The following is a 17,763-nucleotide window of genomic DNA, read 5'->3' on the forward strand; positions in this document are numbered from 1 at the left end:
AGAAAGCTGCAGCGCCACTCGCATGACTTCATCTCTACTGGAGCATGAGCTGCCTTTATCTTTTCCTCCTCTCCCACTGCCCATCTAGGCTATTCCTCTTTGCTTTTCTGTCTATAAGTCTCTCCGTTTCACCAATCCCTGTCTCCTCTGTTTCTCAGTTAATTGCTTTTTTTTATCCTCTGTCACTTGGTTTCTTTCTTCATCTCATCTCATTTCCCTTCTTTATTCTATTATCATTTGTATTTTTTCTTTTACTTTTTCCCACTGTCTCTCTCTCTTTTTGGTTTTCCACCATTTATTCTTACGTCCTCGCCCACCCTCCTCTCAGTCACACTGCCCATATCCTCACGTGTACACACAAACAGCCTACAGCAGATGACAAAATGCAAAGCTCACGTGGCTAATACACACATAATTCACTTTCTCTCTCTCTCACACACACACACACTAGAAATGGACGCACTCAGCCCAAACGACAGCAATCTTCTTAAAGGTTTAGAGAATAAACAACACAGTTGCTCATTTCACAACTGCAGCAATCTGTCTGACCAAGCAGGAATAAGCACTTCATGCTTTAATAACACACACACACACATACAGGTAATCAGCTGGCCTGCCACACTGCACCACATGGAGGGTTTTCACTTGACCAGAGGTTTTATGCAAGAGAGTGCCCAAAAATTTTAAATCCTAAACGTGTGATTAATGTTAACTCTCCTAAAAGCAACATGTGAGTGGTAGCTATGTTTATGACAAAATCAAATCCTAATCAGCTAGCTTTAAGAGATAAAAGCTGCTCTCCAGATTCTGTTTACTTACCCCCATCACTTTAAAGCTGTTTGATTTTTTACTTTAGGACCAGATTACAGCAGCAATGCAGTGTTTATGTTTAGTCATTATAGGTGTTTTAGTTTTGGCTTTGTAAGTATAAAGCCACTGTCAGGTGACAAAAATTAATTCAGTTAAATATAGGAGATGCAGAGCACTTTGATTCAGCAGCCAAATTAAAGGCAATGAACAAAGTCAAATAATAAAGTAAAAAGTAAAAAAAAATGTCTAGCATGATAAAGCATATAGTCGGTTCACCATGTGGATGTCACCCATTTCCTCTCCAAAGCGTGGTAGACAGCATGCAGAAGTTCCAGTACCAGTAGGGGGAGAAAATTTATTTAAAGCCAAAAAGTCATCCTTCTACTCCAGCTAGGCAGCTAACATGTAAAGTCTGTTTAAACACTTTCCCATAATTCTTTTCATGTAGGCTTGAAATGAAATATCTCCCTCTGCTGTTACTGCAACTTATCACACGTGGCCATTCGGCTAATATCACCCATTAGTCCTTGATATTTAGCTAACCATTTGTTCATTGCTTTTAACAAGTAATTCAGCCATCTGTAAATCTATTTCTCTAACCTAATTCTGCAGTTTTTACATTACATTTGGCTAACTAAATGTAACACATTTAGCTAACTCAATTTACTTTTCAGTAAACTGATCTATTTGTCCATTGCTTTTAGCTTGTTTAGGCAAGTGTTTCCCAACCACTGAGGCACGGCACATAGGTGTGCCATGAGAAATTATCAGGTATGCTGTGGAAGATTATCTAACCAACGATCAGCGTAACAGGCAGAACAACATTTTCTTCCACTGAAGGGCAGTACAACTACCTGCCCTAATTAAATGGGTTGCCGACTGCCAGTAAAACAGAAGGAGAGGAAGAACAAATCACATGATGTGAGCTGATGCAGCGTGTATTAGCAATAGATAAATATTTGAAAAGAAAAAGTAGTCAGTCTGACCTGGGTCCTGGAGAAAATTCTGACCCAAATGAAGGCCCTAGCATTAGTAGTGGTCAGAAGAACGCAAAAAAGGTATACTGGGGACAAACTAAGCCAATTCCCCTACGCCTGGTGTGTGGGGGGAAATGGTGAAAATGGTTTTTGTGACATTTCTGTTTGGTGGTGTGCTGTGTGATTTTTCTAAGGTGAAATATGTGCCGTGGCTCCAAACGGTTGGAAAAACTGGTTTGGACCGTTTAACATTCACTTTGAGCAGTTTCATTGAGCCTTTAATGCATTATTTACAGCTGTTTCCACCACTTTTCAATTACTTTTGAGCTGTTACGATCAGCTAACAGCTTTAACCATTCAACACTACATGACTATAAACTAACCAGCCATGTCAGGAACTCTTTTATTTATTTACTGCCTTTAAGCATGTAGACATGTTCAAGTAATCATGCTGAATTTCAAACTGAGTATCAGAATGGAGAAGAAGGTGATTTAAGTGACTTTGAATTGGTGATTGCTGGAGCCAGACGGTGTGAATATTCGAGAAACTGCTGACATACAACCACCTCTAGGGTTTACAGACAACGGTTGAAAACATTTTCCAGTAAGCAGGCAGTTCTCTGGGTGAAAATCCCTCATAACAACCAAGAGCATCTCTGAATGCGTAACCTATCAAAACTGAAGCAGATTAGCAGCAGCAGCAGAAGACCACACTGGGTGTCCATCCTCTAATGACCACAGTGTACCCATCTTCTTATGGCTGCTTCCAGCAGGATGTCCTAAAGATCAAACCACATCAGTTCACTGTACTGTAATAATATGCTTTAAAAAATCTGCATCTATTATAAGCAAGGTCAATTCTTTTATTTATTTATAGCTATTAAAGACAAGATTTAGTGTCTGAAAACACAACTGAGATGTCCTGTTAGCAGAATTCACAGTGTTAATATCGATGAGGCTGGCGAAGCAGGTGTCTTAAAGTTTAGTTCAAAGATCCTTGGAGTGTCGGGTAAAACAGAGCTTTCAGACTGAATCGATAGAAGCTGCGATTCATTATGCAGCTCATCCAGGAATCCTTACCACTGCCTGGAAGTAAATTGATCTCTATTGATCACGTTATCCTCAAGTGATTCTTCTTTTACATCTGACTATGTTTACATTTCTCTTCTTTTTCCTCTCTTCTTGTGAAATGTTTCAAATAATGCACGTTTATTCGTTTTTACTCATACTATTAAATTATCGATGGATTTTTATCTCAGATCGAATCAGATCAGAATCAAAATCAGATCATTATGATTCACAGCCTTCATTTCACCTACCATCCAAAACGTTCCATGCAGTATCTTTCACACAGAACTTACATTGTACATAATGTTCCTTGCATGAAAGGAGACATTTAGTCATAAACTACACAAGATTCATCCTGGAACTGAATGAATGATTAAAATATTAGGATTCATGAAGCGACCAGGAAGGTGCAAATTATGAAGCTAAAACATGCAATATGTGGTTTCCTTGCTGATGCTGAAGGTAAAAAAAAAAAAAACAATCAAAAAAGGATTAAGACAAATTTTTAGGGGAATAAGATTCATCAAATATTGTATGAGGATTTGAAGCCTAAATGTTAAACTGACCAGTAGACTGACATTGGCAGCTCTACACCCCTTCAGATTAGCATACAGATAGAAAAAATAGACCTGAATAAAATTAGAAACCAGTTGTCTTAGGGTTGGAAATTTTGGAAAGTAGGAACTTGAAACGAACTGAACACTGCACACTTAGATATCAGCATAAAAAGAAATCATTGGTAGAAATACTTTGTTTTGTACGACTTTTCTCAGGTTTATATAGCTTTAAATATGTGGTCAATAGCAGACTGAGCTGGAGATGGAGTGAGAAGCTGCAGCAGTGCATGTTGATGTCCAGATCGACTTCCTGCGGAGGAACTGGCAGACTCCTGATAAGCAGCAGTTATTTCAGCTTTAGAAAAGCTGTAAGCCTCAAAGTTAACATGATAACACAACCTATTAACCGCGACAGAGTGTAAGAGTTAATGTTAATCCCTAAATTAGGCCTATATCTGTTACTTGGCAGACCTTTGGGCTATTTAATCTAAACAAGCCAAAATTGACAGCGAATCCTTTTTAGACTGTCTGGGATATTGCTTATTTTCCCTCTAAAGACATTTCTGTCCAAAAAATCTTTATTAAAAAATCTACAATTGTTTGACTGAATGAGACAACATATGTATGTATATATATCTATATATCTATATATCTATATATATATATATAGATAGATAGATAGATAGATAGATAGATAGATAGATAGATAGATAGATAGATAGATAGATAGATAGATAGATAGATAGATAGATAATATTTTTAGTGTGTTTTTAATGAAGTTAATCAAGTTAAATACTCTAAAGCGAATTAACTTTGCGAATAAGAACAATAAAGTTCAATTTTAGACACATTGTCTACTTAAGTGTTGCTTGTAAGCTGCTTTTATTCACTCTGAGTTGCTTTAAATAAAAAGGTCAGCCAAAAACGTAAACGTAAAATGTTTTAATGCTTTTAATCTGATTACCTTCTTGGCAGAGCCTATTACCTTTGCCTATTCCAGGTTACATCTAGTGCAAGAAATCCTGTTACTGACACGCTGACACACGCGGATAAAGATGCATTCATTGGTAGCAGATAGAGTCCAGTGTATTTTAACATGAGTTACTTCTGTCCACTTGTATATAAAAAAATTTTCTCCACCAGCTAAAAATAACATACGTTTCTCCCATTAGCACACCATTTTAATCTTCTTCCCTTATGTATAATACTGTTGCATGTTTTTAGTCTTACTAACCACTCAAAGCACATTTTTTCCATATGCCATTTAATTGAATACACTTTACTCAGTTTATCTACCTTTAGCTAGCCCATCTGTGGTTAGTCTAGAATCACTAATCTCATGTTTTTGAGTGGAACTCACACAGGCACAGGAATAACATGCAAGCTCCACACAAAATGGGCCATAAATGGACGTGCTGTGGGGCAACAGTGCTGCCCATCCAATCCAACCTCTAGTATCAGTTACCGCATAATGTTCGCTAATTTCCCTTCAGCGAGAAACACTCAAGAAAGGTGATACACAGAGGAGCGTTTTGGCAAAGATAATGTTGGCAGTTTCTAGATTTCTGCAGTTTGACTGACAGGAATTTATTTGGGGACAAGTATGGTACAAGCCACGACACACACACTTGTTTTCATATCTTAGTGAGGACATCTAACTGACACAATGCTTACCCTAACCCTAACCATCAAAAATGAATGTCTAACCCTAACCATAATGTAATTGTAACCCTGAAAGTAAAACCAAATTTGAGTCTGAAAAATGCCTTCAAACTCGTTCTATGGGCATTTTGTCCCATAAGCGACTGTTGGTCCCCACAAGTATAGTAGCACTCCTACTTTTGGTCCTCACGATGATGTATAAACACACACACGTAGATCCAGGGGTATTTCTGTCAATGACAAACACTGTCGTCACTCCAGAGCTGTCCAGCTCGGTGAGCTTCAGACAAAAAAGACTTGCCTCTGTACCCGGCCTGTCAATCCAATATGGCGTTTGGCAGTGACTCAACTTCATTATTACCTTCCCACAGCTTAAAACTAGCTCAACAAAGTCACTAAGCTGGAGCTGGAAATGAGCCTTCTCTCTTCTTTGATGGGTGAAGCAGAAGGGGAACAACTGCTCTTGCACTCTGTCATTTTTGATTTTCTTTTGTGATATAAGTATACTAATTTATCCTCTCAGTATTTCCATTTCCTACATTTTTAAAAGGCAAGCATGAGTTTTACTTGACTCTCTGCATTTGAAACAAAGTGACAGGCACTATGGTGGAACATGCACGCGGAGAAAGTGGGAATAGTCCTGTTATATAAATTTGATGAAGCCTTTTTGCTTAAATGTGTGCTTTTTTTTCTTCTTTTTTTCCCCTTTTTATTTTGTGCAGAATGTACTGAATTCATGGAGCTGTCGCCAAGGCTAATAGAAACTCAAAAGACACTATCGATGCTCAAAATTCAGTCCTACTGTCAGATCTCTACCTGGAAAAATTATCCTTGGTCAAATCTGGCAGCTTTCGGCTAACGTCTGTAGTTTTTGCACACTCAATGAATAAAGGAAAACATAAACCAAGAGATAATCCCTCATAAATGTGATGATCATTTCACATGTTAGGAAAAAGGATTAAACATATGCCATAAACACATGCACTAATTCACAGCTGAGGTTTTAAGGGTTTGCACAGGAGCATACGCTGCACAAGCAGAGAGAGCTGCGGGCATTAGGTAATCAGCTGTGATGCAGCGCATCAGCGAGGTGCCACAGAAATAGATCCACTGATGGATAGGACAGGGAAGCACGATGTTTGTTTGAGCTCAGACCATGCTTGTCTTATACATAAGACAAGTATTACAATTGCCTTTTTTAGGTAAGATTATAAATTTGAGTTTCTATAAGTAGCTGAAATTGAAATAAAATGGGTAAAGGGCTCTATAAACCTGCTGTTAATAAAAACACGCATGCATTTTTTATTCACTGCATTTTCATTTGTGCATGCTGTGGGTACAGATAGTGTGTATTGGATGTGTTCCCTCTGCGTGTGAATGTGTTTGAATCTTTAATGTGGAGAACCTAATCTTTATTTAATCACAAACTATTCCGAGTGCTTCCATGACAGAGACGAGTGAGGGAGGTGATAAAGAAGAATACAACCCAGTGGATGTTTGGTTGGACAGTGTGGGGTTGCCTGGTTTGGGGAGTGGGGAGGGGTGGGGGGCAGAGTTGTATTAGTACCCTGTTGGCAGCCAAACTCTTTGATATTTTTTTTCTGAATGGGTCTGAAACAAATCGACTGGGCAAACACAGCACAGAGCTAACACACACACATACCCTCACTGCGCTCATACTGTCTTCTCTCTGGGGAAAACACACAATACCTGAACACCAGCATACCTCACAGAAGCAAACGAAGTCTGTGCTTGGAAGCTGCTGTCAGTCCCCCGCTCACACGTCCCCTGTGAGCATTCATTTCAGTTAAAGTCAGATAAAGAAAAAAGTACACTCCAACACAGCCAACACAGATTCAATCTTTTCAGCATTAATTTTGCTTTTCATTGCTTCTGAGCACCACTGAGGACACTATGCTTGTTTGCTCTACACTGTCTTCATTGTTCCTTTTCTACAGTAAAAACCCAGAGGGAAGAAGCTAAGAATCTCAAAAGACATCTCAGAGTCTTAAATAGTGCACCCTGTTTCCTAATGTGTTGCTTAGTAAGTTCACTTTAAACACTGCTGATAAATGGATATCAGTTAATGGGATGACTCTGACTTTGTCAAAGGACTACATAAAGCCACCACGATAAACCTCATTGGATTTTGAAGCTTTTGGCTGGTGGAATCTTAGATTTTTTGAAACTGGATGAATAATTGGCTGGCCAACTAATGGTTAATTATATCTGGTGAAAAACAGGCTTAAAATAAAATAAAAACGACAGTTGACATTCAACAGTACTTTTAAATAGCCACACCCTTTTATGGTCATGAGCTGCAGAATTACATAAAGAGACCATTTTTGCACCAGCAATACACAATTAACATTATGGGCGATCGTGGCTGATGGGCAATCGTGGCTCAAGAGTTGGGAGTTCGCCTTGTAATCGGAAGGTTGCCGGTTCGAGCCGCGGCATGGACAGTCTCGGTCGTTGTGTCCTTGGGCGAGCAGCCTCTCCTCTGTCAGTGCGCCCCAGGGTGGCTGTGGCTACAATGTAGCTTACCATCACCAGTGGGTGGATGACTGGTTGTGTAAAGCACTTTGGGGTCCTTAGGGACTAGTAAAGCCCTATATAAACACAGGCCAGGCCATTTACCATTATTTCGTGTATAGTGTTTTAACCTCGAGAGCGAATAGGATTACTTTATGTTTATTTATTTCTTATTGTTGAACACTAGTTTTGTCACAATATTACAATTTTCAATACAGCGGGGAAAAATATGACCCAAAATGACTAAGCACAGCAAGAAAGAGGTTAAAACAAAGAGCCATTTTCCGGCAGGTTTAAGGTACTTTATGTTGGCTGTATTTTTTATTTTTTAAATCGAGTTGGTAAAGTGGGCTGCTACTGGGACAGGGCTGGTAATGATGACTGCTAGCCACTACTCACTACCTTAATTGTAACTTAACAGATAGCTAATGCAGCTATCAGGTACTACTAATAGTTAAATGGCTATGGTTAACATGTGTGCCAGCCAGTTTAGCATTTGTGATAACTCTTTAAAATTTAAGTGCTGTTGAAATGGGAGCTTTAAGTTCCTCCTTTTTTAGCGTCGTGAACCACAACTACTGTTCAGGTGTTCAGCTGCTAGTGAGAGGAGGGGCTGTGAGCCTGCCTGTCCGTTCCTTTCAGCTTTACTGAGCATTTTAGCATTAAACCTCAGTGTCTCAATTGTCATCACACCAAGAACCTGTTGTTCATTGTAAACACACTGTAGCTCAAGCCCAGTGTCCACTAGCTGCAGATCACACATAGCCAAAGTTAACTGCTAGCTGTTGAACAGGGTGAACCGTTTAGATGGTACTTGCCAGGAATTGTAATTATGAGTAAGTGACAACCAAGAAAGTTACCTTTGAAAAATGTAATAAAATGAATGCTAATGTTGCTTTAGTCATTAAAGTATTTAAAATTGATCTTGTCTCTCTGAGTACTACAAATCCATCCATACTGTAATAGCCTGCTGATTTAAAACAGAGTGAGTCCATTGCTGAGCAACGATAGTGACATTGTTTTGTTATAGTACACTGTTAATGCATGCTGTGGTTTGTGGTCAGGAAACACTGACCTCCAGTCATTGGCTCTCTGTAAATCTGCAAGTTCCTTTAGAATCCTACTGTAAATAAAGCAGCTAAATGCAAATCCATATGGTTGATAATCTCCACCAGTTGATAATCAATATGACCATGAGGACAGTGAACAATGTGTTGTTTAGTGCGCTGCCTTTTAATAGGTCATAAACTGAGAGCTCCTGGTGCCGTAATAATGTCTGATAAACTCACCAGATGAATCTCTGATGATAATTGCATTCACCTCGTTTTAATTAAAGATCATTTAGCTTTCATTCAAATGCAAATTTATCTCTTTAATATTCTTTCTGTGAGAGGTTTGCCCCACTACAACACAAATGAGCAATTACTTTTTATTTCCACAGCAGGAATATTGAATGTTGCAAAGGAGCAAAAGAAAAGAGCAAAGTATTGGAAAATAAAAGAAATTTGACTTGAGTCTGATCCACATCACTGATGACATCTTGAGTGTGTAACTTTTCTTGAACAAGGTTAAACATAACGTCTTTTATAAGTTAAAGGTGTGCTGTATTTCATGACTGTAAAGCAGATTGTTTGAATCATTTAAACAGATGATGTCCTTTAATGTCATTTCTTTATCTTAGTGCCGTGTGTGCATGCTCTGCCAATACAGACATCAGGACCTAAAAAATTCAAGCGTTTGTTTTTTTTTTAAGTACACTATAAAGCCCCCTCTACAAAATACATGATGGTCGCCAGATAGATATATACTACATACAAACACAAAGCATGAGTAAAAGGTCTCTTAAGGGAAACAGAAAGGCTTTTAGTCCCCCGTTTAAAAAAGAACAGAGTCAGCTTGTCCTTGTTTCCCTGTACTGTAGCAATCACGCACGTGTCTCGTGTATGCTGTGCTGTGTAACTCTGTGTGTGTGTGTGTGTGTGTGAGGGAGAGGATGCTGTCATCTTCGCATAGGATCACGGGATCCTCTCCCTCACTGTCTCTAACGCAGCAGAAATCCTCCCATCTGTTGCTCCTAATCAGCAGAGAGCAGCTTGTATGTTCATAGGGATGATATCTCTCTCTCTCTCTCTCTCTCTCTCTCCCATGCACACACACACACACACACACACACATACACACACACACACACACACACACACACACACAAGATTACACTAATAGTGACACAGCAAAGCATTCCACGGTATCACGCGCTCCTCTGGCCATTACTCATTAAAACACCATAATAGCAAACACTTTCTGTGTTTAATTCTTTAATCCATTTTAAAGCACAAATGATTATTTTTTTTACTAAAAATAGAAAATATTACTATAAATAGAACAAAGGTGTCCAACCCACAAAGAATCAACCTGGTCATCCTCCATTAGCATCTTTCAACTTAGCATTTAGCTTTAATCTCGTGCAGATTAACTGTTCAAGTCTAAGAAATTCATGTTCTAACCTGCTTTCAGTTGCTGTGTTCAGCAAACCTTTCTGGGCTGTTGTGATATACCGATTTGATATTTAAAACATGAAATATTAGGATCATGATGGCACTATACATACCACACATCTAGTGTGAACCTACACTGTATCGTAAAAGTAGATGAGAAAGAGAAAAAAGTTAGCCTATATTCAAGGATGACCCAGGGCTACTTTCCAAAACCGAAATGAAATCACAATAAACTAAAGATAATTTTACCAAAGGAAATTACATATTTTTACATTTTTCCATAGGCATGAAATAATATAATTATAAAATAATTATATTATAATTATTGGGCCAAAAAAAAAAAGTGCAGCAAAAATTTGATTGCTAGCATAGCATTTAGCTACTAGACACTATAGAAACCCTAGTAACTGCGTTAGTGCGTTCCAATAGTAAAGTCAGAAAACAGGATTTGTTTTGCATTTTAGAAAGGTCAACACATTCATGCATCACTATCGATACAGCACGATGCTTATTTGCCACCGCTGCAGCATCTTCATGGGTGGATCCTGGTCAGTGCTTTGCGTGGGTTGTTTTTTTTAGCAAATCTCAAATAGCAGTGGCAGTATAGATTAAAAGTTCATATTAAAATTTTACATTGTCTGGCAGTGAAGCAATCAGAATTGTTGTCTGAAGTCCAAACAAAATGCCCAACAGATTAAATTGGGCTGAATCTGATGATTTTCCAGTTGAAAATCCCAACTGGGACTCAAAAATTCCAATTTCCAAGTTAATCTGGACCACATTAAAAGTCAACAATACTCTGAGACTTCAGGTAACGATGGGTGCTATAAACACTGGTGACGCAAAATGGGTGGACCAAGTTCAGCGTCTACGTGGGCAACTGAAGCAACTAGTTGATTAGTGTAGTTAGCTAAAGTATTATATGACAGGATATTTAATCCATTAGAGGGTTACCAGAGCCTGGAATATTGTCTAGTGACCAGCCAACACAATAAACCGATTGGTGACAAGTGTCTTGTTTCCTTTGTGAAAGTTTTCTTCATTTAATGATTCAAGTGATAATGCAGCTTTCCAATTCCATGATGAGGTCAAAACATATTTCTGTACATTCTGCTGGATATCCGCCATTATTAGTATAAAACTCTGCAGATATAACTCAAATGCAACATTCTGGCAAAAAAATTTTAAAACCCAGAATTTCTGCAGTTCAATTTACACCTGGTGACTGCTGAATCGTCACTACTATCGACTGTATGCACAACCCTGTCAGCCCCTATCGCATGTTCATTTTTCCCCCCAGATATTTTTGTTGAATTTTATGCATCAATTTTACAAAAGACAAATTGCACAGTATGCTGTTTTCTTTTTGAAGAACGTAAAACAATATGAGACATACATTCCCACATCATAATTACAACAGTGCCAGTAGATGTAAAAAAAATAAATAAATAAAGAGAGAGAGAGAGAGAGAGAGATCCAAGCTAATAATACGAATAAAAAACCCTGGAATACAAAGTGGACCCACACCCCTGCACAAACAAACAAACAAACAAACAAACAAAAAAAAGGTCTAAGATTTAAAATAAGTGGTCAGCTTAGTCATCGTAATAAGTCAAATCCGTAAAAAAAAAAAAAAAAAAAAATATATATATATATATATATATATATATATATATATATATATATATATATATAAAAGTAGATAAATAGATAAATAAATGCAATCATAAAGTGCAGGCTCAATAGAGTGTGTATAATTAAACATAAAATAAATAAAACTAAGTCTGAGCTGGCTAAATGGGAGTGTTGCATCATATGTTCATTTTTTTCTATCATTCTTTGCAGCGATGCAAAAAACAAACAAAAAAATGCTTGCATTGCTTTTCTGTAAGCTGCAGTATAAAAATGTGGCACATTTTGTGCAATCAGTGATGCTGTATGTTTACATGAGATTTTCTGAGAGCTTCAAAAATCCCCACAGCACAAGCTAACAATAGCTGCTGTATCACAAGACCTCTCAGAGGTATTTGTGTATTGTAGCATGAGGAAGATAAAAATAGTGCTGCATGCCTCTGCTTTTCTCCATCTATCGCTCTCTGCTAGTGAAAATGGTAATCTAAATGCCCCACCACAGATTGCAGAAACTTGGGAGCAAGCTGTGGTTATGCCTGAAACGAACATGGATAAAGAAGCGGGAAAAGAGGGGGGGGACATTAACTCTGCTAAAGATGGTCCAGCTATTGGAAAAGACATTAACTCCACAGAAATCAAATGGCACTAATCCATGAAAAGGCATAATGTTGGCTCACACACACTAACTCATGACCTCAGTGAAAAAACCTTTAGAGGGCTCTACTATACTTTTCCTTGCTCGGTCGCATACATATACTGTTATAGGACCTAAAGTTGATATTCCACATGGATAAAGGTTAAAATGAGGTCTTTGTAATGAGCTCTAAGCATAATTTTTCTATTCTAGGCTCTTGGTGTCTTGATGCCTGCTCTGCGGTGTCCCTGAGAGTAGATATCCCTAACATAGTTATCTCTGGCACACCTCTGGCTGTGAGTGCAGCAGCCCTACTCATCCAGCCTTTTGTTTGCGAGGGGCTTTCAATCAGAATAAAGAAGGCTTAAAGGAAGGTGTACCTTCCTCAACTCACTAAACCTCAGTGCCCCCTTGAGGACTTTTGGAGGGCGCCCTGTCTAACTTAATCCCCTTTTTCTTTAGCACAATGACCATGTGTTTGGTTGATCTAAGCACTTTTGTCCCACATCCCATCAGGTCTGTCCTGTATGCCTGTCCTGCCACCACGTCGGGGTTCCTTCTATGTGGAAGGTGGAACAGGTGTGTCGATCGGGAGTGCTTTGGCCTTTTGGTGCAGAGATGGATACCAGCTGGTTGGCAGCGACAAAATCTACTGCCATGTCAGGAATGGTAAAGCGCAGTGGAGCAACTACCTGCCTGTCTGTGAAGGTGTGTAGATTTAAGTATGGAAAACCTAAAACTTAAATACATTAGCCCAAAGATTTCTCTCCTGCATTTACTTTTTTTTAGTTTTCACCATTCAAACTTCTACTTTTATAAAAGAAAGAAAAAAAAAGACTCATTGACAGTACACAGTTCTTTTGTGTGCTCAGGGAACAAGTCTAACTGTTCCTCTCAACATGCAAGCAATCAAAGCAAAGAGGAAAGAAGAGAGAACCTGAAGAGTCATTTCTGCTCTCCCAACAGCTATCCCCAGGCCGGAGGACCGTGGACTGAGAGTGGCTGTGCTGGCCTCAGTTGTTAGTGGCATTGTCATCCTCGCCATGTCCCTGTCCTTTCTCATCTGCTGTCTGCAGGAGCGATCCAGCCGGGACCGTTCCAAGAAAGATGGACGGATCAGGTAGGAATGGGAATGGCGGTGCGGAGTTATGTTGGTATCAAACTCTCAAAAACTGATAAATCTCTCCTGTGACCTCGTCAGACGCAGAGACAAGCGCTCCGCCCGTCGCAGCGAGTGCTGGCTGGAGAGAGAGGAGGGCGAATGGGAAGCCTTCCCTCCACCTAAGATCTTCCACCTGTCCCAGAGGATGAACCCCCGTCTTGCTCCAGACAGCCCGCTCTACCTGACGGGAGGCCTCAGTGGATACGAGAACAGAGGATACCAAAGGTAACCTGGCAACATTCACAGGAACCAAACACACAGAAAATCTTTTTTAAAAGTCACTAAAAACAAAATAAACTCAACATTTCTCCCAAATTGTGCCGAGACAAATATAGTAAGTAAGAAGGTTTACACCTTAGACCTTTATTTTGGATACATGCGACTGATACAAGTAAATTGAACATGCCTGTATTGTGTTATACATGTAAAAAAAAAAAAAGGGAAATGAATCATGATCATTTGGAACCAGACCAAGACCACTTCCTCTTGAGGGTCCTGGTGGGGTTGTTTTGATCTGCACTTGAGAGCAATTACGGTGTGAAAACACTCACTAACGGTTCTGTGTAACAACCATCTGCTGAGTCAAGTTAAACTTGGGTTATTTTATAGTTGTAGCATTTCTATAATTCCTGACATGTTTCAATAAATCAGTTGTTTGTTTCGATCTGTACTTTAATCTAATCTTGAAGTGAAGCCTTAGCCTAACGTGGATACATTTCATATGAGTTCTCTTGTTTGTAATAACAGATGGCTTATTGTGCTTCTGTCTTTCAGGAGTCAGGAGAGTCTGCTGAAGGCCTCCATGCCCGGGCTCTACCGCTCCGAGTCTCAGCTTTACCCACATGTTGTCCTGCAGAGGGTCCCAACGCCGACTGCACCGTCCGCTCCGACTGCTCCCTCGGCTCCCTCGGCTCCTCTCTACCTTCACCTCCCTGACTCCTCTTCTGCCGCTTCCTCTCCCGCCCACACCATCCCCCACAGCCAGCCACACGGCATGCCACAGTACCCCACCCCAACATATCCTCCAAAACCCAATGTAGTGCCAAACTACCACCACCCAACACCGGCGCCCATCTATCCCAACCCCAATCCAACACCACAGAGGCCATGGCAGTAAGCTACGTACTTCCGCTTCCATTTTTTCTGGGCGCTGTGGTGCTCCTACTGAAGAACGGGCATGTTCAGAGACACATGAAGTCTTTTTACTCTTTCTTATCCCAGTTTTCTCCCACAGAGGTCTGCCAGTGCCAATAATCTAAAGCAGACATGTAGAAATGGACATGCAGCCAGCGTAGAAGCTCCCCTTTGTTGTGCATGCTTGATGGACTTCTCAGTTTGGACTGAGCGGGAACCTAACAACTTTTTTCCCCTTGATTCTCACTCAGATGAAGCTATGTTACCAGCAGGGGGAGACTGGTGGAGAAAACCCTGCTTTTGTTTAACAACCACCAGATCGTCATTACTGAAACCCGATGTAGCCTAGCAACAAAGGGACACAAAGAGTTGTTATTTAGATTCCACTAATTTTGTTCATTGAAGGAAGACTTTGTTTAGGCAGCTCTCAGAAATGTACATTTTAATAGCTAACTGTTTAGAAATAATCAGCCATCATCGCACATATTATTCTCTTGAGCTAAACAAATTGACAAATATATATTTTTTGACATATCTTCTTGGAATCATACCCATCTTTTTACCAGAGCCATGTGTGATGTAATGAAAGCAGCTCTTGTTAATACACTGAGGTATTTTCCCACAATGAATGGGTAAAACACAGTAATGAGGGCTTTTATTGGCAGCAAGCGCCGTTGTAGCAACCACTGAGCAAAGCCAGCTTGTGTGGATTTAACAGCACACTGGCTATTGTTAATTCACATATTCTTTCTTTCAACACTGTTAACTACTTTTAACTTTTTCTTCTGTCTGTGTCTGTTTATGTTTCCTTCTTGCAGCTATTTGTATAGTACAATAAGAAAATTAATAAGAAAAGCTTTAGTGATCAGCACTGTGGCTGGTGAAACATTCCAGCGTGGTTATTCTGGGGACGCTTGTGGGTTATAATAAAAAAAAAAAAATCATCACGTTATAATTAATTCTATGACAACATATTTAATTTTATGAAGATCTTTTGTGCAATGTTAGTGAAACATGAGGAAGTCAGGCACACTGAGTCTGCAGTGGGTGGAGATGCTAAACCTTTATTGTTCCTTTGAACTGTTTAAATGCATTTAAATCATAAACTGTGCAAGGCCCATTTACTTTTATTTTTAATAGAACACTAATAAATCTGCACTTTAACCCTTTTTTAAATGGCTAGTCTTTTACTGTAAACTATTTGTATAACAACAGGACTGCCATAAATGCTGAATAAAGAGAGTTCAATATGTTCAGTATGTGTTTTAAGAGTTTTTCAAAAGGAATGCATGGAGAGATGATTACAGACCCAATTCATCACTGTGTCCGGGCAGCTGAAAATGACAAGCTGGCCTACATTTTCAGCATGTTTTTCACATTCAGCAAATCACAACAGTTTCCTCAAGACACTTTATGTTGTAAGGTTAAGACCTCACAATAATAGAGAGAAAAAACCCAACAATTAAAAAACCCCTATAAGCAACACTCTGTGACAGTGGGAAGAAAATCTCCCCTTTAACAGGAAGAAACCTCCCATAGAACCAGGATCTGGGAGGGGCAGCCACCTGCCACGACTAACGATAACTGGGGATCTCTGATGACATCATGAAATCTGGTACATCGCTCATACCATCTTCCCAACCTTGGGTGTTTTTGGAGGAAAGGAAACCCTGTCTGTCTCAAAGGTAAAGGCAAAGGTAAAAGTTTACATAGCCACAAGTCCACTAACTGGACATTTGATTGCAACTAATGCAAGACCAAGATTATTACACCGCCCGGGCTATTGTGTCAACACGATGAAGTGTGACTTAGGTTAGGACATCATGTAAAATCCAACCCCAGAATCTACTTCACTACATTCAGATATCTGTAACAGCTTTACAGAGCTGGCACATGGTGCAACGTGGCTCATACTTTCTGAGGTAAAAACAAGGTCTATGACTCAATCACAACCTTAGCACTCACAAACTTAAAGATTTTGAGCTTATTCCATCAACTAAGCTTTAAGCTCACAAGACCCTTAGACCTCAGGGCTGTCCTGCTGTCAAAATGTCCAAGAGCATGGGGACATTTTCCCAGATATTAAGTGCTTTTTATACACTCCTTCCAAAAGTCTGCATTTATATAGACTTTGCACAAGGGAATTACCCACAGCATAGAAGACTGTGATGTTTAACGCAAAGTTGCTATGGAAACCCTTGCATTTAGAAACTAAAAAGAAGTAGCTGTTTCCCTAAAGGCTTTGGCGATGAAGAAAGTTCCAAATCTGCAAAAACACAAAGTATGTTTTGACACTGTTAGAAACTACAGTCACATTGCTACTTATACCGTTTACATTCTACTTATGCACAGCAAAGTTTCAAAGTGTCCTAACAGGTGATATTAATTAGGCCTAAAAGTGTTTTGTCCCTTGGCGCCCTAAAACATACTAAAGTGGGTATGTCATGTAATCCATGTACATCCAGCTAATTTAAGAATACTTACCAGGAGAGAGACATCAAATTTTTCCAAGTGTACCATAAAAAGAAGACTTTAAGAGAGCAAGCAGAGAGAGTTCACCACAAGATCAGCCCATACCAGAGGTTGATCTTATAGAAGATCAACCTATACCTATACCATATGAAAAGAGGAACGTCTGCTGAAAAAATGTAACAACTGCAATCCAGTGTTTTTGTTTAAAGCCTCGATTTAAAGCAGAGTCTTAGCTTTGGTTGTGTTGTGGTTATTATATTTTATATTATATTATATTATCCATCCATCCATTCGCTTATCCTTTTTCAGGGTCGCGGGGGGCGCTGGAGCTTATCCCAGCTGTCATAGGGGGAGAGGCGGGGAACACCCTGGACAGGTCGCCAGTCTGTCGCAGGGCCAACACACAGGGACAGACAACCATTCGCACTCACATTCACTCGCACATTCAAACCTAGTGACAATTTGGATTATCCAATCAACCTATCCCCACAAGCTGCATGTCTTTGGACGGTGGGAGGAAGCCGGAGTACCCGGAGGGAACCCACGCAAACACGGGGAGAACATGCAAACTCCACACAGAAAGACCCCGGCCTGATGGTGGAATTGAACTCAGGACCTTCTTGCT

General features: G+C 39.6%; 1 protein-coding gene across 3 annotated transcripts in view; it reads left to right on the forward strand.

Moving 5' to 3' along the window:
* Positions 1-15,922, forward strand: part of zgc:162331 (uncharacterized) — a 38,636-nt gene extending 22,714 nt beyond the window's left edge. For all 3 annotated transcript variants that reach the window (XM_004568863.5, XM_012924015.3, XM_076875857.1), the window contains 4 exons: positions 12,887-13,078; positions 13,337-13,490; positions 13,572-13,757; positions 14,307-15,922. In XM_004568863.5, the coding sequence (XP_004568920.1) occupies positions 12,887-13,078; positions 13,337-13,490; positions 13,572-13,757; positions 14,307-14,649 (875 nt within the window). In that variant the 3' untranslated portion in view covers positions 14,650-15,922. The remainder of the gene's footprint in view (positions 1-12,886; positions 13,079-13,336; positions 13,491-13,571; positions 13,758-14,306) is intronic.
* Positions 15,923-17,763: the final 1,841 nt, after the last annotated feature.

The sequence above is a fragment of the Maylandia zebra genome, linkage group LG17 (genome assembly GCF_041146795.1).
Source record: "Maylandia zebra isolate NMK-2024a linkage group LG17, Mzebra_GT3a, whole genome shotgun sequence".
Classification (NCBI taxonomy): Eukaryota; Metazoa; Chordata; class Actinopteri; order Cichliformes; family Cichlidae; genus Maylandia; species Maylandia zebra.